General features: G+C 36.3%; 2 protein-coding genes across 3 annotated transcripts in view; both read left to right on the top strand.

Annotated features, from left to right (window-relative positions):
• Positions 1 to 14,530, top strand: part of lifra (LIF receptor subunit alpha a) — a 65,930-nt gene extending 51,400 nt beyond the window's left edge. Inside the window, exons 13-18 of the mRNA XM_062025516.1 lie at positions 4,420 to 4,512; positions 4,674 to 4,823; positions 4,914 to 5,051; positions 5,138 to 5,231; positions 5,310 to 5,376; positions 9,068 to 14,530. Coding sequence (XP_061881500.1) covers positions 4,420 to 4,512; positions 4,674 to 4,823; positions 4,914 to 5,051; positions 5,138 to 5,231; positions 5,310 to 5,376; positions 9,068 to 9,745 — 1,220 coding nt within the window. The 3' untranslated portion in view covers positions 9,746 to 14,530. The remainder of the gene's footprint in view (positions 1 to 4,419; positions 4,513 to 4,673; positions 4,824 to 4,913; positions 5,052 to 5,137; positions 5,232 to 5,309; positions 5,377 to 9,067) is intronic.
• A 1,203-nt stretch (positions 14,531 to 15,733) lies between these two features.
• The window catches only part of spef2 (sperm flagellar 2), a 52,453-nt gene continuing 45,293 nt past the window's right edge, over positions 15,734 to 22,893 (top strand). The window contains exons 1-4 of one of the 2 annotated variants that reach the window (XM_062025514.1): positions 15,734 to 15,965; positions 21,119 to 21,221; positions 21,296 to 21,551; positions 22,611 to 22,760. In XM_062025514.1, the coding sequence (XP_061881498.1) occupies positions 21,187 to 21,221; positions 21,296 to 21,551; positions 22,611 to 22,760 (441 nt within the window). In that variant the 5' untranslated portion in view covers positions 15,734 to 15,965; positions 21,119 to 21,186. The other variant, XM_062025513.1, reaches the window with a different exon arrangement.

The raw sequence follows: 22,893 nt of genomic DNA, 5'->3' as shown, positions 1-22,893 counted from the left end.
CTCATGTCAAAGGCTACTTCACAGCTAGGCAACACACCGTAGTCTATACACTACAGTCATCTAACGTCTTGTAATTGTAACTGCATGCAAAGTTTACGTTGTAATGCTTGCAAAATAAGACTCAGAAATGTACCTTATTTTTCGGAGTATAAGTCGCTCTGGAGTATAAGTCGGAACCGGCCGAAAATGCATAATAAAGAAGGAAAAAAACATATATAAGTCGCACTTGAGTATAAGTCGCATTTTTTGGGGAAATGTATTTGATAAAACTCAAACTATGAAAAAAACTGCGACTTATAGTCCGAAAAATACGGTAATAAGAAAACAAGATAGAACAAATGGACAGCAGTGTTATCATAATCAGCTTATTTTAAAATGTGACATAAAAAAATGATTTTATTATTATACAATTAACATCTCTTAATATGGGTGAAACGATTAGTTTTAACAATGATTCAATTCGGTATTTGTGGTTGCTAATACGATTCAGGGAGAATATTATTTTTATCGAACAATACGGTACGAAACAATACAGTGAGTTCAAATCGATTCAGTAACTTTTTAGCAAAACAAATGAAGCAGTGTGACTGTGAAATAAATACTGGATACTAGACACTGCAGGTGAAACTTCCTATATTCCTGTTATTTCTTGTAAGGGAAATATGTATGAATGAAGTATGGATACAAACAAGCAGGTAAACGACAATTACCAATGCGGTCACATCTTATTTAAATAAAGTGCAACCTACACTTTAGCTTCAAATAACAGGAGGAAACAATTTCTGCTCACATTTTAAACAGTCAAGTAATTTTTCATAAAATTACAGTAACCAACATTTTAACTGTAGATTTAACTGCTAATAAAGTTCCCCAACCCAGCCATGCAGTATCTGTTCTTCGCCTTGGCGAAGCGCAGTCCTTCTCAAATGGTGGGGCGGGCCCCCCTGGGGGGGCGTGGTGCGATGCCAGGGGGGCACGTGTGACCTCGGGGAACATGTTTTTTTTGCCGTCCTAGAATATGTTGAAGCCAATGTAGCACTTGGCTTCACTGTAACCACGGTGGGAGACGAAGAAAGACCGGTGTGTTGTTTCCTTTAATGTTGATAAGCTTACAATGTTATGCAGAGGTATAGTTATGACTATTTTATTGACAAATTATAATATTTATAATCATGGTGGGGGGGGGCGCAAAATATTTTCTTCTTCGTAAGGGGGCCGTAACGGAAAGTATTTGAGAAGCACTGGCGTAGCGAATGACGAACAGTGTCCCAGGTGTGGGGAAGCATGTATTCCTCCTCATCCCTGTTGATGGTGTTGGCCCCTCACTTCCTAATTTCCATAATCTCCTTCATTCATCTCTTCTATGAATTTCTTTCTCATGAAATTACTTTCGGAAGTCGGTGCGTTGCGGTAACTTGTTCCGCTTACACTTCCGCTTTGTCGATCACGTCTTTTATGGCTTAAAGTTGTGTCGAGGCTTTATCATTTTGTTGTGTTTGTCTTTGCTGTGGCTTTTGCAATCGTACTGTTGCTGAAAGTTATGACGCAAGACACCCAAGCTTTCGCGTGACCCCGTTCACTCTGCCACACGCGCACACGTCACACACAACAGCACCCATTTTTGTTTGGATGAAGCCACAGATTGGAAAATATAGTTAACGTTTAACAAGTGCTAAACTTCATATAAAGTCTACCTTTCTTAAATCCAGTGTTTTCCTTTTTCTGGTATCAATAAAATCGATCGATTCCCTTTTAAATTGATCTTGGCTCAATACCTATCTCTTGGAAGGCAAACTTGCCGAGCACAGATCGATATACTTGAAATTTAGGAATATAAATCAATATATCAATCAATCTTTACCCCCCTATCTATTAACATACACAAAAGTACCAAAAATTGGTACCGTGGAGTACCGTTATCGATCTCCAGGTAAACTACCGGGAATTTGTAATGTATCGGTTCAAATGTGAAAGGTGCCCATCCCTACTTATATATATTTATATATGTATATATATATATATATATATATATATAACTATATATATAAAACTATATATATAACTATATATATATAACTATATATATATATATGTATATATATATATAGTTATATATATAGTTTTATATATATATATAGTTATATAACTATATATATATATAAAACTATATATATAACTATATATATATATACATAGTTATATATATAACTTTATATATATCTATATATATATATATAGATATATATATACACATATATATATATATATATATATATATACATATATATGTGTATATATATATCTATATATATATATATATATATATATATATATGTGTATATATATATCTATATATATATATATAGATATATATAAAGTTATATATATAACTATGTATATATATATATAGTTATATATATAGTTTTATATATATATATAGTTATATAACTATATATATATATACATATATATATATATATATATATATATATATATATATATATATATATATATATATATATATATATATATATATATATATATATATATAGTTATATATATAACTTTATATATATATATATATATATATATATATAGTTATATATATAACTTTATATATATAACTTTATATATATATATACACATATATATATATATATACATATATATATATATATATATATATATATATATATATATATATATATATATATATATATATATATATATATATATGTGTGTATATATATGTGTATATATATATCTATATATATATATAGATAGATATAAAGTTATATATATAACTATATATATATATATATATATATATATATATATATATATATATAGTTATATAACTATATATATATATAAAACTATATATATAACTATATATATATATATACATATATATATATATATATATATATATATATATATATATATATATATATATATATATATATATATATATATATATATATATATATATATATATATATATATATATATCTAGTGGCGTGCCGTCACTAGAGGCAGGGGAGGCACGGCCTCCCCTGCCATCATGGAAAGAAAAAAAAGTAAAAAGAAAAAAAAAAAAATTAAATTGTTATATGTATCCAGTGATAATACTAAAGTTATTTTCCATTTAACTTCACCAGTTTTAGATTATTGTTATTTTTATTTTCACATTTGCCGTTCAAATACTGAGAAGAGACGGTGCGGTGATCAGCAGCCAGTTGAGACACGTCACTGATTTGTGCCTCAACATGGATTGTGCGCAATGACTCGGCTAACTGCTGGCCTGCTGTGCAGTGAGACTGTATTGCTATATGAATTATATTATACATTTCCATAGTTTAGTTAGCTGAGGTATATATGTACAGTGTATTTTGTCAACATCTGTATGTGTGTAACGTATTTCTTGTGCTGAGCGATCATAAAACTGGAGGCTCGTCTCATAACCCCGCCTCCTGGTGCCAAGCACCTCCGCCGCAGAATACACCCCCGACGGGAGCGCCGCGGCCACACCAACCAAAGCCCACACCCAAACCCTCCACGTGCAAGACCGAATCCACCCAAAAAAAGTCACTTAACAAGAAGCCAAAAAGTGCAAAAACAACAATGCTCGCGCTGCAGGAGCCGCGAACGACCGCAGGGACACAACATTAGGTACACCTGCACTGCAGGTTCATATGTTTGTAAATCTGACAGTGATGATGCAGTCGTGCCTCACCAGACATGAACCTTTAGCCAAAAGTTTTTTGGCTAAATCTCAAGATCCCATATATATATATATATATATAACTATATATATATATATATATCGTTATATATATATATAACTATATATATATATATATATATATATATATATATATATATATATATAGTTATATATATATATATATATATATATATATATATAGTTATATATATATATATATATAACTATATATATATATATATCGTTATATATATATATATAGTTATATATATATATATATAGTTATATATATATATATATAACTATATATATATATATATAACTATATATATATATATATGGGATCTTGAGATTTAGCCAAAAAACTTTTTTCCATGCGAGTCAGCTTTTCTTCTTGTCACTCACACACACACACCAGTGACTTGGAGAGTTGCAAAGACCCGTTGACGAAAAAAAATGTTTCAAAGGTTAGGAGGAGTTCTTTTGTTTTAAGATAATGGTGATCAATGAAGCAGAGTCATCAAGCAACTGTTGAACATAAATATGGTACATTTTGTAATTTTATGTTTAATATTGATTATATATTTTGTATTGAAGGGGTCGTATTATATTTCAGTCAATACAGTATTTAATTTTGCCCATAATGATGCTGTTGTATTTAAACGATACCAAAGATAATCTTTTGTTTTCAGCCAACTTCCAGCCGGGTGTGAGGTACAACATCTCCCTGTTCACCTGCACATTAGAGCTGTTGCAGCACTGGCAGGGCTTCACGCAAGAGCTGGGTAATTCAGCTTCTTTATTGTTATTGTTCATTGTAGTGCTGTATCAAAGTGCATTAAGTAGTGCAATCCTATAAAAGTATAACATATTGCATGTTTTTTTTTTTTTTGGCATCCCTCTTAAATGTGCTTTGATTTTCAAAATATTTGCTTCCATACCCAAGTCCCGTCCAGGTCTGTCCCCAAACTACAAATCAGTCAGCAGGACTCTGATGTTATCTTGACGTGGGGAAGCATCCCTCTGGTCAGCAGGCGAGGATACGTCCTGGGTTACAATGTTTACATGAGTAATGACTCCCAGCTTGTGAAACTAGGTGAATATTGATCTCTGCTGACAGAATTTCAGTGCTGGAAAAATGTGGGGTTTTCATATTTTCTTCCACACGCTGTCCATCCCTGTGCAGCCAATCTATTAGGACAAGGAAGCAGGAAGCACACAATTAAAGGTCTCTCGGAGGGCCCATATAAATTCACAGTCAAAGCCTATACCTCAGCAGGCGAGGACACGGGCGCCACCATCTCCATCACTGTGGAGACCCTTGGTATGTGCATTGTTACTGGTAACATTATTGCACCATTATTCATCCGTATGTGTCTAATAATGTAATATTTTTTCTACTCCATCAAGCTGATTGGCTCATCCTGGAAATACTGGCCTCTCTGGGTCTCTCAACGTTATTGTTAGCCATTGTCACTGTTCTTTGCTATAAGAAACGTAAATGGTAAGTGATTGGTAATAGTTATGTATTTGATGATGGTGCTACAATAGTATTATATACTGTGCATTTTGTTGTTTTCAGGGTAAAGACAGCATTCTATCCGGACATCCCTCAGCCTAAACTGAACGATGACTGGACCAGAACACAGGTATGTCTCTGTTTGATATGTATGACTACAATATTAGGTCCATCAGTACAACTTAAGTAGATAGTTAGGGATGGATACCAAATTCGGTACTTTTAGTCAGTGTTGGGTTAGTTACTGAAAACCAGTAACTAGTTACAGTTACTAGTTACTTTATTTCAAAAGTAACTCAGTTACTAACTCAGTTACTTACACCAAAAAGTAATGTGTTAGTGTGAAAAGTAACTATTTAGTTACTTATATATATTTTTTATTTTTTTAAGGCCCCCTTTAATGCCCTTTTAGCCTTCATTTCAGTACTGTTATTGCACTGGAGAATAATACAATCTGTTGATCAACTTGACATGCATTTGCATCACTGAACTATGCTAAGCAATGTGGTCTACATACAACACACAAAGACAAAGATATGTTTCAAAGGGCCAATTTGTTTCAGGCCAGAACACATTGACAAAACTATTTTAAATAGCTGCAACATAACATACACTACCGTTCAAAAGTTTGGGGTCACCCAAACAATTTTGTGGAATAGCCTTAATTTCTAAGAACAAGAATAGACTGTCGAGTTTCAGATGAAAGTTCTCTTTTTCTGGCCAATTTGAGCGTTTAATTGACCCCACAAATGTGATGCTCCAGAAACTCAATCTGCTCAAAGGAAGGTCAGTTTTGTAGCTTCTGTAACGAGCTAAACTGTTTTCAGATGTGTGAACATGATTGCACAAGGGTTTTCTAATCATCAATTAGCCTTCTGAGCCAATGAGCAAACACATTGTACCATTAGAACACTGGAGTGATAGTTGCTGGAAATGGGCCTCTATACACCTATGTAGATATTGCACCAAAAACCAGACATTTGCAGCTAGAATAGTCATTTACCACATTAGCAATGTATAGAGTGTATTTCTTTAAAGTTAAGACTAGTTTAAAGTTATCTTCATTGAAAAGTACAGTGCTTTTCCTTAAAAAATAAGGACATTTCAATGTGACCCCAAACTTTTGAACGGTAGTGTACATAAGTAACAAACAGCATAATAAAAACATAGCTGTAAACCAAAGAAGGCACACACTACATACACAAAGCCTAACCAGGCGTTTTTTTCTCTCAAGAAATTCTTAAATAAAATCATGTCTGAAGCCCAGAACACTACACATTTCCCCAGTTTTAGTTTAGAGATAAGGAAAGATTGGCCTGACCCACTAGGATCCCTCTTTATGTTTGTGAACTTTATAGTCTATACATTTAGAGTGATGTGATAATCAAACACTCTAGAAGTCTAGACTGAAAGAGTATATAAGAGAATTGAAAGAGTGTGTGTACCTTCAGTGCGCAGTGCCTCGTTAAAATCCAGCCGCTGTTGGAGGTGGAGGTGAAGTGTGTCTCTCTTTACTAGCTTCGTCGAAGCATGTTGCTTTTGTAGCTGTTTCAGCAGATTTGAATTGCTAGGATATGATCTTTGATCCAAGACACAACTTACATTGAACTAAAATGTTATTTGTGTTATTAGGGGCGGCATGGCGTAGTGGGTAAAGCGCCCGTGTCATAAACCTGAGGGTTACAGGTTCGCTCCCCGCCTCTTACCATGCCGTTGTGTCCTTGGGCAGGACATTTCACCGGTGCCGCTCACACCGGTGAATGAATGATAGGTGGTGGTCGGAGGGGCCGTAGGCGCAAATTGGCAGCCACGCTTCCGTCAGTCTACCCCAGGGCAGCTGTGGCTACGAAAGTAGCTTACCACCACCAGGTGTGAATAAATGATGGGTTTTTAACATGTAAAGCGACTTTGGGTACTTAGAAAAGCGCTATATAAATCCCAGGTATTATTATTATTTTCTTTGTGGTCGACAAAAGAAAAGTAATGAGAATATCTCCATGTTAAAAAACTCGACTTCTGGCTCCGCCATGATGTAAACACAGACACGCCCCCTCCCACACACACACATACACACATACACAACGTGCGCCTCTTTTCCGGTCGCCTCCTCTGCAGCGCTCCAATAAAACACACTCATATCTTCTCAGTTTCTAGCCGATACTACATAAAAAATAACGTAAAATAACGCAGTAACGCATCATGTAGTAACGGTAACTGATTTACTGAATATAAAAAATAACGCGTTAGATTACTATTTACCGCCGAAAGTAACGGCGTTACACTAACACGTTAACGCGTTAGTCCCAACACTGCTTTTGGTGGTACCGATTCACGTAAAATCAAACAGTGCCATATTTCGATACCTTTGTTGCACGTGACGTCACGTCTGGTTGCAAAGCACTTGGCCAGGGATCTGAGCGGACTCAGCAAGACTGCCTCTAGGTAATATTACAATTTCCCATACCGACAAAGCAAGAAGAAGGCGCTCAAGAGTATAGTAAGGCTCAACATTCAAAATCTGCTAGCTTGATGCTAATGGAAATGCCATAGACATGCTAAAGCTTGGTATTAGTGATTTTACATGGCCATTCCAACTCCTCCAAATGTGTTAACCAAAATTACAACTAAATACAGCTGGTGTGTAACAAATACAATATTTACAGTATAAAAAGCTTCCAAGACTCAACAAAAACAAGAAACTGGTACTATACTACTTCTATACACTACTTCCATCTAATATCTTAGAATTACAACTAAGTTAAAAGTTAAAGTGCCAATGATTGTCACTGCATTCAAAGTCTACTATTTAATACAGTGCAATACAGTACAGTACTTGCAAATGAGACACAGAAGTGTGAGACAACAAGATAGCAACTGGACAGCACAGCACAGTGTTAAATGAAAAAATAATGTAGATTTATTTTTAAGTAATAACATTCGTCAACACGTTTAAACACACACAAACGTACCGAAAATTGGTACTGATTCCTAGCTACCAGGAATTGGTACTGTATCGATTCAAATGTGAAAGTTACTGTACTTATCCCTAGATAAAGTACAGTAAAGTTTTGATTTAGATTTTTTTGGTTGTAGTTTGAATTGGTGTAAAATTGCATTGCATCACTATGAGAACCTTTGTAATACCCCTCGCCTGTTCCTACTAGAAAACAGCTCTCATTATGATGATTGTCCACCACTGCAAACTACAATAATTGGCAAAAAAACTACCGTGTTTTTTTGTTTAAGCAGAATTTGTGATACAGCTCTTCGACGCTCATTACATTTTGCAGGTGTTCCTAAAGGAGAAATAATATGGGAAACTGACTTGTCAATTGCAAATATGTACATAGTTGGGTCTCTGCCCACCCATCATGTGTGAAATTACACAAGTATTTGTTCAAGGTTTGCTGCATATGGTCAGAAATTGTCTTTAAACAATGCATTACATACTATACATGACCTTTTGCGCTATATTAATTTATATTATTATGTGTTGTCAACTTTGTACTTTTTTATGTCATTGCCTGAAATAAATAAATAAATGAAATGAACAAGCCATTAAGATTGTAGCCCGAATGTGACATGACAGAAGGGCTAATTTACCAAAACTGGCTGCTCTGAACAGAGCTGTTTCAAGGTTGTTTTAGGTGTGCTGTAATTCTTGATCTTTGGGGTATTTTAAACAAAGCATGATGGTACTGCCATGTTGTTAAGACGACTAGGAACTATAAAATGCATATTAAGTCTTCTTTGATAAAGTAATTTGATAATGTTTGACTGTTACTTATTGACGTGTTTGCTCACTGTCCATGGCTTGACAGGGACCACTGGATGTGACGTCATCTCCCCACAATATGATCCATGTTGAGGAAAAGCCAGAATTCAACTCAATGAAAGAAGTGCTTGTCGGCATTCCAGAAGAGGACGAGGAGGAAGAGGAGCAGATGATACGAGACGAGCCGGTGGACACAGATGAGCCCACTTCATTATGCTACTACAACCAGATGATTGATGAACGTCCCATAAGGCCACGTTTCCCGGACTCCTCTGATTCTTCTGGGTCTTCACTGGACTCGGGTAACACTGATGTAACTTACACAGGGATCCAGACTTCAGCGTCATCTTTGGTTTTCCCGACGGATCATCAGTGCGCCTCCGAAGGGCACCAGGTCGAAATGTCTATGGGTGGAGATGGTTACCGCCCTCAGACGCAAACAACAGCATCAAGCGACGAAGCACTTCTGACGCATTCTCCCCATGAGCCCCAAACTGCCAGCTCTGGGGGCTACAAACCCCAGAGCTCCTGGCATTTGGACTCACCTGTGGAGTCTGGGGAACGGGAATGCCTGGCACCTAACTTGGGGTCGCCCACCTCTGTGGCTTCCACCCAGTTCCTCCTCCCTTACGACGAGTCAGAGGAGCACCGAGAGGAGAAACATCAGCAGTCGTCTTCTGCGACAAGCTGGTTCACCAACCTGCTGACCTCCACAAAACCATGATATTCTCCACAAAACCATGATATCCTCTCATTGGTAGCTGCAACAGGTTGAGCTAACACTTTTACATTCATTACCAGTGACATGCAGCAAACAAGCTTCACAGGACAAAATATAATTTCCATTTGGATGTAGCAGTTTGCACTGTGACCACAGGTATATAATATGAACACACAGGGCCTGATCTGCTAAGATCCAAATACCACGCGCAAAACAGCTTGTGCAAATTCTAAAATTGCATGTACTATTAGTGGGCGTGTTGCGTGTGATCTAGTAAGACTTCGTATGCAATTGAAAAGTGGTGCAAACCGTCTTATTTAAAGGAGGTTTTTGCGCGTACTACAAAGCTTTCACCATGGAGACACTAATTTAGTGCACATTCATGTTATCATGCTACCGGTCGCATTTTGCTATGTTTTAAAACATGTAGCAGACCACTGTGTGCCACATTTTCCTGCCGTTTTAGAAGCAGTCCTGCTGTGCGATCTACAATGAAACACACTTTTTTAGTGCACTGAAGGTGCGCTCATGGGAGAGGCTGGCACTAACTGCCAGCGTGCACTAGAATGTTACAGACGCAGGTAGATTTATATTGCAAAAAGTTGTTTTCATATAAATGAAAAAAAGCAAAAGTCACTAAAAAAAAACGCCAACCAAAACACATCCATTAAATTTGTTTTAATCAGTCCCTTAAAGCATACTTGTCAACCCTGCCGATTTTCCCGGGAGACTCCCGAATTTCAGTGCCCCTCCCGAAAATCTCCCGGGGCAACCATTCTCCGGAATTTCTCCCGATTTCCACCCGGACAACATAATTGGGGGCGTGCCTTAAAGGCACTGCCTTTAGCGTTCTCTCTCACCTGAAAAGGAGACTATTATATATGTCTCCGTTATCCATAGGTTTATCTATAACCCATAAAGTAGGCAGGCACGGAGCTATTTCTCAGCGTGTGTTTATTCCAGCCGGCACGTTAATACACTGACACACAACATCCGGATTCCCATCATGCATTGCTTCAAAACTACGGCAAGTAGTAATGTCCAAAAACATAACAGAGACGAAGCAGAAGAACGAAGAAGAGACATGGCAACGACGAGTAAAAAGAAGAAGTACGCTTGCAAGTTCCAAAATGATTGGAAAAAATAATGTCAGTTCATCCAGGACAGCTCGAAGGGGAAGGGGTATGCTGCCCCCCCATCTCCCAAATTCAGGTTGGCAAGGTTGGCAAGGTTGCCTTAAAGAGGCCGTATTATGATTTTTTTCTAGATTTAAAACACTTCCTTGTGGTCTACATAACATTTAGTGGTGGTTCTTTGGTCAAAATGTAGCACAGATGATGTTTTATAGACAGTCTTCAAGCGGCTTACTGACCGTCTCTTCAGACTGTGCTGTTTTGCGGGTGGTCTTCGACTGATTTTCCCCACGCTCACTTTGTTGTAGTTTTTAGCGCTTCCATATTGCTTCTACTGACAGGTATAAGTTAAAACTATACCCTACTTTCTATTGGAAATGGCAACAGCGGAGGTTGCATGTACTTGCGCGAGCCAGTCTGCCTCACAACAGAACAGAGAAAAATAAATAACTTATTGACTACAGCGTGGACTACAACGGCGGAAACACGCAAGGCAGTGGATGTCACACACTGCTAAAACATCACAATAGGAGCAAAACTCCAAACAGCTCGTTTGTCGGAAGTAGTAAGGGAAGAAGGCAATATTATTAATATCCCGGCAATGCTTCCACAGTTTGATTTCAAATTTTCGGGACTTTAGAGATCCCAAATAGACCACAGCAGGTACCTATAGATAAGAAAAGTTGGTTTTGCATAATAGGGCCCTTTTTAGCCATTCAACAGCTATAAAATTATAAAATTATATTGCTGAATAGACAATTAGTCTAATATTTTCATTTTTGATTATCCATAAATGATGACAAGCTTACATCATTTTTGCTGCAGCGCCTCCTTTCTCACAGCTATTTCTGTGCAACCGCCAGTGTGCATGCACATTCAGACAGGCTAAATAAAGACCGGTCCTGCAGAACAGTTTTAGTCTTGATAAATCACATTGCATATGCTAAATAATTGTATTTGCGTCTTCTCCTCCAAGTATTGTGGCCGTTCTTATGCTCAGATCAGCATATATTCTGCATATACTGTACAAATAGACAGACAAGCTAACTGGATTGCGCTCCCTATTTTGCTCACTTAAGCGATGCAATCCTCTGCACATAAGCTTACTAGGTCAGTTTTGCGTGCACTATCGAGTTTGCACGTGTTTTAATACACGCAAATCTTTAGTAGATCAGGCCCATACTGTATTTCCTCATAGTGGCCAAGAACATTTCTTTACCCAACCCCAGAGTACCAGTCATTTTTTTGGGTTAATACATAAACTAATGATGTTTAATCATTTATCAATATTAAATATTATATATTTTATTGATGGTAGACACTACTTACTTTCTCTCCAAGCCCTGGTTAATTGCTCTTTAAACTTCACGGTAAAATTCAGCTTTACAGATGCCACACCTGCTGTGCAGGCGGTGTGTGTTGTGGTAAATGTGGCACAAAACGGTATCAGACATAAGTAATCGCTGTCACTTTTTTTGGTGTTATAAAGTAAGTGTCTATTCAAAATGAGGTGTTGATTTACCCTGACGATTAACTGAGTCACGGCATACAGTATGTCAGCGTGGAGGCCACTATTTGAGGAAATCTGGTGGCTTTGTGGGCATTTAGCACTGGCGCAATGTTGTCTTTCAATGGTGCAGCTTTTAGTTTGTATTTGGTTTTCTGCTACTCTTTGTTATGTGAATAAGAATACGCTAATGAAACTGAAAGTAAGAGCATTTCAAATCAAAAATATTTCCAGATAAACACTACAAAGGAAAGTTTTTATTTTTTATTTTTTTAATGTCTTGTTATGTTGTCTTTGAGTGGCTCTCCCTGGATGAGCTATTGTTGCGATCCGATGCACTTTGTAATGAGTCATTATTTTACACGCGATCAAGAGGTGATATATTTTATGCTCTGGAATTGTCTGGATGATGATGACACTGATGATATAAGCTAGAACATGAACCCATGTACTGAACAAATCATGTTAATTTTAAATGTTTACATTTTTCTTTTATCTTTAATCTTTAGTTTCCATGTACATATTTTACAGGCCAGTCTTTTTTTTTTTTAAATTCATGTCACATGTACAATGTTACCTGTTAATGTACAATTGTAAATGCTTCCATTAGTCACCTTTCCCACACTGCCTTGCTTCTTAAATGTTCACTGTAGGGGGAACACTGTCCCACAGAGAACAGAACATAAATTTATGAAGATATAGACACTACCAATTATGCAATCTTTTTTTGGCATCTCTATATTCCCCTCATAAGGATCCAGGAATGTTGTTACGCTTTGATTATTATTCAATTGCATCAGCGCAGTGGTTCCTAAACTTTTTTCACCAAGTAAGTACCACCTCAGAAAACACTTGGCTCTCCAAGTATCAACAGTAAAATACAGTAGCATAGTAGGCCTAAATGTTCATTAAAACACAGTAGAGGTTTTGTATGCATACTTAATATGTTTGGCAACTGTAACATTACACACAATTTGAACAGTAACACTGTGTTGGAATATTTAATGAAGTGATTATTTGGCGTGCCACAGTTTGGGAATCACTGCATTAGTGCATATAGTTGGAGTTTTTACATAATTTTAGAAGTCCTTCTGACTTCATACTTGTGTTTCTCAGTGCCTTCAGCAGACAAGCTTTAAGTACAACTACTGTGACTACAAAAACGTGGATGGAACTGGATGATGACAATGCTGGTGGACTTTTCAGGCAGTCCTTTTTTGACTACTGAGACAATAACCCCCTTCTCCTCCTCTGAGCAATGCTGTTTTTGTTTTGCAGAAATATTGATTGACTGGATTTAATCCAAAAGATACAGTGGATGGTCAAGCCAGTAAGAGATCATATGAAATAGAGGTTTTTAAATCTGCTAAGCTAACTTCACTTATGGTTAAAGGCAAAATGAATATTTTTTTAGTTCTGCATAAAATATGCTGCATAAAATAATTTTTTCGTCAAATTTGGGAGGCCTCAGCTGTATTATATTCTTGGAAGGGAGGTCACACTTTTTAAAAAGCGTGAAAGACTGGATATAGTTTTAAGGATTTAAACATGGCCAAACGTTTGTTTTTCCATTTTTAAATCCAGGTAGGGTGTTTTTCTAGAGTTTATGTTCATTTGTGTTTACAGATATCGCTCTGTACGAAACTTTGCTGACACAGGAAATGATATTGTTCAACTAACAGACTTACTTGTGACTTGTCAACTTCCCGAAGAATCGAAATGTTTGCATTGATGGTTGAAAATATTGTGATCTTGTCTTCCGATGATGGTTTATTTTTTAGCCGCTATCACAGCATTGTGACATTCATATATCAGGGTATGCACAGACACACACACACACTCCCTGATTTGTAAACGCATGCTGCAAAAACCTTATCCCTTGTGATTTTTCGAAGCTTTAAAACTAACTAACTAATGCAGTGCATGACTATGACTAAATGTGCGCCAATAAATGCTTTAAATGCTTACGATATTGCATAGATTAGTCATTCTTGTATCATAGTCGTCATTCCTAATGAACGAGGCTGTGTGTTTCTTCTGAACCAATGCTCAATGTTAACACTAATAACTAACCGAAATATTACTGATGTAAACAATAAAAACGAATTTGTCTGGCCACGTGTTTGTGTTATTCCCTCTGTTTTTTTAGCCTTCATTGTCATATGAATTTTGATTTTTTAATTTCAATTTTGAATGCGTATGCATTGAAAAGTACATTTCTTTATTATTATAATAAAACAATCACTGGGATCAATTATGAAGTGTACAGAGTGACTCAGTTAAGTTAATATTTTCAGACCAGTATGTATATTTAGTCTCAATGTGCTTGTTTTTTTTTTACTACTGTTTGGATGTATCCATTTTTTCCAACACCTTGCTTTCTTTCACTCAGGAAGTGAACTTTAATTTAAACATGTAAAACTAATGGTATGAATAAATTATCAGTAAAATACACAGAAAAGAAGTAGGATCAAAAATAATCTCTGCTACTTCCTATTTTTAGATATGTTAAATTGTGCACATGTATGATATTCCTTAATGTAACTTTGTGAAACATATTTGAAGCAAATTAATTATATTAATTTAATTATACAATTATATATATATATATATAAAATTAATTATACAAATTATAAAATTAATTATACAAATTAACTATCCCCTGTGGCGACTTGTCCAGGGTGTACCCCGCCTTCCGCCCGATTGCAGCTGAGATAGGCTCCAGCGCCCCCCGCGACCCCGAAGGGAATAAGCGGTAGAAATGGATGGATGGATGGATTATAATCATGGCCATATATATCAGAGCAATCGAGGATGTCGTTGTGGCTTGTACAGCCCTTTGAGACACTTGTGATTTAGGGCTATATAAATAAACATTGATTGATTGATTGATTGATTGAATCTAGGATTCTAATTCCAAATGTGTAAAAGTGAGTAGTATTTTATTCACAAATTTATTCGTGGAGAATCGCTGCAATAGAGAGATACTAAAAATAATATATGTCCCTGTTGACCTTTATGAGTCGCAAATAGAAACAGATTTTGGATCAGTCTCCAATGTTTGTCCCGCTATAAGCGTCATACGCACTACGAAGGTAGTAAACTGATCCAGGAACAGGTGGCCACGCCTATTCCCACTGGCGCCCTCTTTGAGCACATAGATAGAACAACCCCATGCCACGTTGCCATGGCGACGACAACGTCTAGACCTTTCTTCACCTGTTTGATTTGAATTGTTTATTATTTTTTTATTCGGCGAAACTAAATGTAGTCATCAGATGATTGTAATAATTTAAAAGTATTCAGCTGCTGTGGTTATTCACCGTGTTGGACCACGTCGTGACGAATCTGCGAGGTCCAGAATTTCCTTCACCTGTTTAATTTATTGTTTGTTGATTCTTTATTCGGTTAAAATAAATTTAGACATAGGATGATTGTAATACTTAAAGTGCATGCAGCTGCTGTGTTTTTCCACTTGGTTGGACCACGTCGTGACGAATCTGCGTAGCAGTAGCACAGTAGCGGTTGTCATGGAGACCAGCCTGAAAACGTTTGTTTATCCCACCTGACCACTCCAGACGACGTAAGTGTAATTACAGACGAGGGCTGAAGGTGACGTTCGAAAAGTAGCAGTAATGGTACAGTTGTTGGATTAAAGACAACAAAAAAGACAACAGATATGTCGGATTTATTGTGCAAGTGGCTCAACGAGGAGATTCGGCTGTCGAAAGTTGTCGGTATGTGGGACTGAAATATTTTATCTTAATGCTAACTCAATGACGCAGCAATTTTGCAATGCTAACATCTGGAATGCTATGTTAAAGGACATCAACCATAATATCTTAATTAGCATTCATTTAAAAAAAATATGATGTCGCATTTAAAAAATTAGTGTACATTTGCATATCTTGAGTTATTTTACTTATTTGAACCTGTGACATTATCGGATCAAACGACTAGCAAAAGTGTCAAAATTACAAGAAAACATTACAATGTTTGATATTTTTTAATACAGATATATTTTTAAGACACGTTTGGTAAAAACAATTATGCCATTAATTGAATTAATTTATTGGATTAATTAATTGATTAAAAACAAAACAAGTAAAACAAAAAATCAAATATGCAAATCAGAGGCAACCTTGTCCAGACTGTTATTCGTTGTTATGTGAATATTTAGAGGCATACACTCTTTGTAATTAGTCCAAAAAAATATGTTTTCACTCTAAATTGTCTGTAGGTGTGAATGTGTGCTGAATGGTTGTCTATGTGTGTCCTGCGATTGGCTTGCAAAGTGTACCCCAAAATAATTTGTGAGATGCTCCATCTCACCCATGAACCTAACCTAACCTAACCTCAAGAGGACAAGTGCTATAAAAAAAATTGATGTGTTACTATTATCATTATTATATACAGATAATGTCAAACTCAAGGCCCGGGGGCCGGATCAAGCCCACTAAATAATTTTATATGGCCTGTGAAAGCCTGGAAATAATGTGCGTCAATAAAGTACCTTGTCTTTTCTTACTAAGCGTATTTCTTCTTTTGTTTTTTGTTTTTTTTGTCCTGTCCAGCTACTCAGGCAAATCATATTGTTGATGTAGATGCCCATATCGGCTGTACAAATTTACTTTACAAAAGAGAAGTGTGGGATACTTCTCTTGTTGCCTTATTTGTATTTGACTTTATTAAATGTATTTGTATTATTATTTGGTGCAGCCGGGCCGGAGCAGGAGGAGATAGAAAGAGAAAAAAAGGAAGACAGAGGGGGAAATTGCGGGGATCAGAGGGGGATAAGACAGCGAGACAACAACAACAGAACAACATCAGCAAATAGGATATGTACAAATATGATGGTAAAAGTGATAGCAAAGAAGCAGTTAGTGAAATAAGTAATACGGAAATGACAATGAACATTATTACACTACAAATGAAGCAATACAAATACCAACATAAATAGCACTATTGATGATAATGAATAATAACAATAATTACCTCTATTATCAACAATACAATTGTTCAAATGCAACAATACATATATGTAATAATAACTTCAAATACAAAAGAAAGCAGATAAATGGAGGGTAAGAAAGAGAAGCCAACTATATTAACGTTGTAGATTGTTATAGTAACAATAGGTTAAGCTTTGTCAGTGTGCCATGTGTTACCCAGTTTACGCTAGGGCAGGGGTCACCAACCTTTTTGAAACCAAGAGCTACTTCTTGGGTACTGATAAATGCGAAGGGCTACCAGTTTGATACACACTTAAATAAATTGCCAGAAATAGCCAATTTGCTCAATTTACCTTTTACTCTATGTTATTATTAATAATTAATGATATTTATCTTTGTGGAAACACTGATCATCTTAATGATTTCTCACAATAAATATATATAGAAACAGATAAATATCAATATGCAACACTTTATTTTTATATTTTCTCTAAGTGCACATTTTTCAAATTGAACATTTTCAAATGATCACTTCTAAGACAGTCTTGTGAAATCACAATATCCCATTTTAACTAGCTAGCCACTAACATTTTTTTAACAAATCATGAATTACTTTGCACCATGTTTGTACAAATAATAACTCATGTAAAATACAAAAGTCAACTCTCAAATTTTTAAATAAATCATGTCACACTTTGAACTGGACACCAAATTTGTTATCTGTTTCTTTGTCAGTTAGTGAAGACCAGGTCTTTAAAATATTTTCTTGGATTTTCAAATTCTATTTGAGTTTTGTCTCTCTTAGAATTAAAAAATGTCGAGCAAAGCGAGACCAGCTTGCTAGTAAATAAATAAAATTTAAAAAATAGAGGCAGCTCACTGGTAAGTGCTGCTATTTGAGCTATTTTTAGAACAGGCCAGCGGGCTACTCATCTGGTCCTTACGGGCTACCTGGTGCCCGCGGGCACCGCGTTGGTGACCCCCTGCCCTAGGGTAACAACGTTAATATATGTTTGATGAAACGTGATTATATGCATGAGTGTATGTATGTATATGTACTTGTATATGTACAGTATGTATATATCTATGTTTGTACAGTGAATGTATATGAACAGTATGTGTATATGTGTGTTTGTACAGTGAATATGCGTGTGGATGTATGAACTTTGAGTGTGTAGGTGTGTTCTTTTCGTTTTGACAGAAACCCAGACATGGACTGCTAGCAATTGCATATATTTGTATTCCATGTTATCCAGTAACGTAACAAATATTATGTTAAAATACATTGCAAACTTTTTTTTCTTAAAGAAAAAGCAAGGCCAGCAACACTCGTGTCCTTCTAGTAATATTAATACAAACTGCGCAGGCGCTACCAGACACAGGCCGATTTCGAAAATGTGTTTGTCAGTGTGCCGTGCACCTCTTAATTTTTGTTTTATTAAGTTTTTTGGAGAATGCCTGTTTTTTCTTTATTTTGTACCATTTGCCGTGCACCTCTTTATTTTTGTTTTATATATTTCTTTGGAGAGTGTGTGTTTTTCCTGTATTTTGTAAACTTTTTTTTCTTAAAATAAAAATAAATAAGTTGAATATCTGCTTGGCGTATGTCTAAAAATAATCATGTTCTTCATGTTAATAATGTAATGTTAGTTACATTTGTATGAATTTAGGTTGGAAAGTAGTAAATTAACTACTTGTTTTGTGATTCCTAATAATGTAACAAATATAATATTATACATTATAACTTTTTTGTTAAAGTAAAAATGTACATATGATATCAAAGTAAGTTATCTATTGTAAAAATGGCAATAGAGTTTAGCATAAAAAATACAAAACAGGCTTCTCAGTCCCCGGAATTTTACCATTAAACAGTGATACTGTTTTTATATTATTAGTAATAAACCGTATAAACAACAACCATCGATTTTACGATTAAAAACAGCAAGAATTTTACCATTGAAAAACAGTGGCACCGTGTTTCAGTACAGTAATATACTGTAAAAAAAACCCACCATTAATTCTACGATAAAATTCTAGTGACTGAGCTGCCAGTCTACAGATTATTTATTTTACGTAGTATGTAAAAAATACATATTGATGAAATGCTTAGGCAATTGTGTAATAATATCATGAGGTGAATCCTTATATATTTTCACATATTACTCACTGTTACAAATGGCCCTCTGAGTGCAGCTATAACTCTGATGTGGCCCTCAGTGAAAATAAGTTTTTGTAAAGAACATAATGTCATGGCTGTCTTAGGTTTCTTATAATTTCTACAACTCTTATTTTTTTACGATAGAGTGATTGGAGCACATACTTGTTGGTTACAAAAAACATTCATGAAGTTTGGTTCTTTTATGAATTTATTATGGGTCTACTGAAAATGTGACCAAATCTGCTGGGTCAAAAGTATACATACAGCAATGTTAATATTTGGTTACATGTCCCTTGGCAAGTTTCACAACAATAAGGCACTTTTGGTAGCCATCCACAAGCTTCTGGCAAGCTTCTGGTTGAATTTTTGACCACTACTCTTGACAGAATTGGTGCAGATCAGCTAAATTTGTTGGTTTTCCGACATGGACTTGTTTCTTCAGCATTGTCCACACGTTTAAGTCAGGACTTTGGGAAGGCCATTCTAAAACCTTAATTCTAGCCTGATTTAGCCATTCCTTTACCACATTTGACATGTGTTTGGGGTCATTGTCCTGTTGGAACACCCAACTGCGCCCAAGACCCAACCTCCGGGCTGATGATTTTAGGTTGCCCTGAAGAATTTGGAGGTAATCCTCCTTTTTCATTGTCCCATTTACTCTCTGTAAAGCACCAGTTCCATTGGCAGCAAAACAGGCCCAGAGCATAATGCTACTACCACCATGCTTGATGATAGGAATGGTGTTCCTGGTATTAAAGGCCTCACCTTTTTCCTCCAAACATATTGTTGGGTATTGTGGCCAAACAGCTAAATATTTGTTTCATCTGACCACAGAACTTTCCTCCAGAAGGTATTATCTTTGTCCATGTGATGTCAGATGAAACAAAAAATGAGCTGTTTGGCCACAATACCCAGCAATATGTTAAGAGGAGAAAAGGTGAGGCCTTTAATCCCAGGAACACCATCCCTACTGTCAAGTATGGTGGTGGTAGTATTATGCTATGGGCCTGTTTTGCTGCCAATGGAACTGGTGCATTACAGAGAGTGAATGGGACAATGAAAAAGGAGTATTACCTCCAAATTCTTCAGGACAACCTAAAATCATCAGCCCGGAGGTTGAGTCTTGGGCGCAGTTGGGTGTTCCAACAGGACAATGACCCCAAACACACATCAAAAGGGGTAAAGGAATGGCTAAATCAGGCTAGAATTAAGGTTTTAGAACGGCCTTCCCAAAGTACTGACTTAAACGTGTGGACAATGCTGAAGAAACAAGTCCATGTCAGATAACCAACACATTTAGCTGAACTGCACCAATTTTGTCAAGAGGAGTGGTCAGTGGCAGTGAAACTTGCCAAGTGACATGTAACCAAATGTTAACATTGCTGTATGTATACTTTTGACCCAGCAGATTTGGTCACATTTTCAGTAAACCCATAATAAATTCATAAAAGAACCAAACTTCATGAATGTTTTTGTGACAAACAAGTATGTGCTCCCATCACTCTATCACAAAAAAATAAGAGTTGTAGTAATTATTGGAAACTCAAGACAGCCATGACATTATATTCTTTACAAGTATATGTAAACTTTTGACCACGACTGTATATGTTGTGTGTGTCCTTTCAGAACCAAATACTTTCGCTAAGGACTTCTCCAGCGGTTATCTCATCGGTGAGGTTCTACAAAAATATGGGATGCTTAATGACGTCAGCGTGTTCACAAAGACAGAGTAAGTTGCGGAGTTGTCTTCTGTCACAATATGAATGATATTGTCTTATAGTTATTCTGAAAATGCGTCCTCAGCACCGCCATGTCCAAACTCAACAATTTCACTCACCTGGAGCCAACGATCCATCAGCTGGGCATCGCCTTCGACCTGACCATAGCTCAAGGGCTGATGCAGGAGAAGGTGGGCGTGGCCACTCACCTCCTCTATCAGCTGTACGTCTCACTGGAAAAGAGGAGGAAGTCCGACATGAGCAAGGCAACCATGGAAATTATGCAACCTGTGGCCATCAATACTGGCCTGCAGAAGAAAGATCAGCAAGTCATCTCAAATGTGAGTGTCTACGAGATATTGAGCCAGTTTAGCATTGAATCGCACCTTGGATGTCATAAGACCATGTTAAATTACAGTATAACCAAAAAGATATCTCACAAAAGTATAGACATCTCACATGTTATTATATTTTAAGGGGCAATGCTATAAAATGAAACTTGGATATACTTTAGAGGAGTCACTGTACAGTTTGTATACGTGTAGCTAGAGGTGGGGGAAATAATCGATTTTCAGATGCATTGCAATTCGGACATGGACGATTATATAATCGATTAGTAAACTTCAGTAATTAATCATCAATTTATTAATTGTGAATCAAGTAACGCAGACAGTTTTTAAATGTTGCTGACCACTGCGAGCGACCTCATCGAGAGATCTGACCAGATCCTTTATTTTAGGGCATTCATGTTACAGTTTTGCACACATTTCTACTAATTTAATAAATGTAATCGGAATTAATTCAACTGTTTCTTATCACAAATGCACTATTTTTAAAAGTTGCAAATGATAAACGCTTATTTAATGAAACAAAAAGAAATGTAAAACTGCATCAATATACATAAATTAAAGCTGCATCAATAATACATTTTTAATCGAATCGTAGCTCTTGAATCGTAATCGTAATTGAATCGCGAGGTGCCCAGAGATTCCCACCTCTACCTGTAGCATTATACATTTATACATTTACTGTTGTTATCATGCTGACCCAAGCTTAACAATGTCACAGTACATGTTGGAATTAGTTTCCCTCAATGAACGTAAGTTACCACCAGTACTGGCAGAACTCATGCAGCCCCAGACTATGAGGCTACCATGCTTACTGTAGGCAAGGTACAATTATCTTGCTACTCACTTGTGTTGTCAGCTATTTAGACAATGACGGATGTGTGTTGAGTCATTTTCAGTGGAAATCTGTGCTGCTATACAACCTGTACACTGACATGTGACTACTTTAGGTATATCCACATTGACTTTTGATAGTGGTGTGCCTTGAGAAGATCAACTATAATAAAGCAAGAGTTTTGTAAGCTACGATACATATGTGGTTCTTTCATGTAGCGACTCTCCCACATTGTGGTAAAACGTGATGCAGAGGGGAAGTTGCAGAAAATTACTCAACACTACACTGAGAAGAAACGCTCTCCGATGGACAAGTCAACCCAGAAGAAAAGCCAACACCAAGTCGAGGATGAGAAGAGAGGCAGGAAGGTACCAAAATAAACTTACATGCTGTAATAACATATTATACAACAATTAAAATACCACACATGCTCCTTTACCCTAACGGATGCTTACCTGAAAAGCTTACCAGGCTGTAGTATGGTCACTAATCAGATCAATG

The sequence above is a fragment of the Entelurus aequoreus genome, linkage group LG17, assembly GCF_033978785.1.
Source record: "Entelurus aequoreus isolate RoL-2023_Sb linkage group LG17, RoL_Eaeq_v1.1, whole genome shotgun sequence".
NCBI classification, from domain to species: domain Eukaryota; kingdom Metazoa; phylum Chordata; class Actinopteri; order Syngnathiformes; family Syngnathidae; genus Entelurus; species Entelurus aequoreus.
Note: the sequence above shows the minus strand (reverse complement) of the source record. Positions and strands in the feature narration are given on the sequence as shown.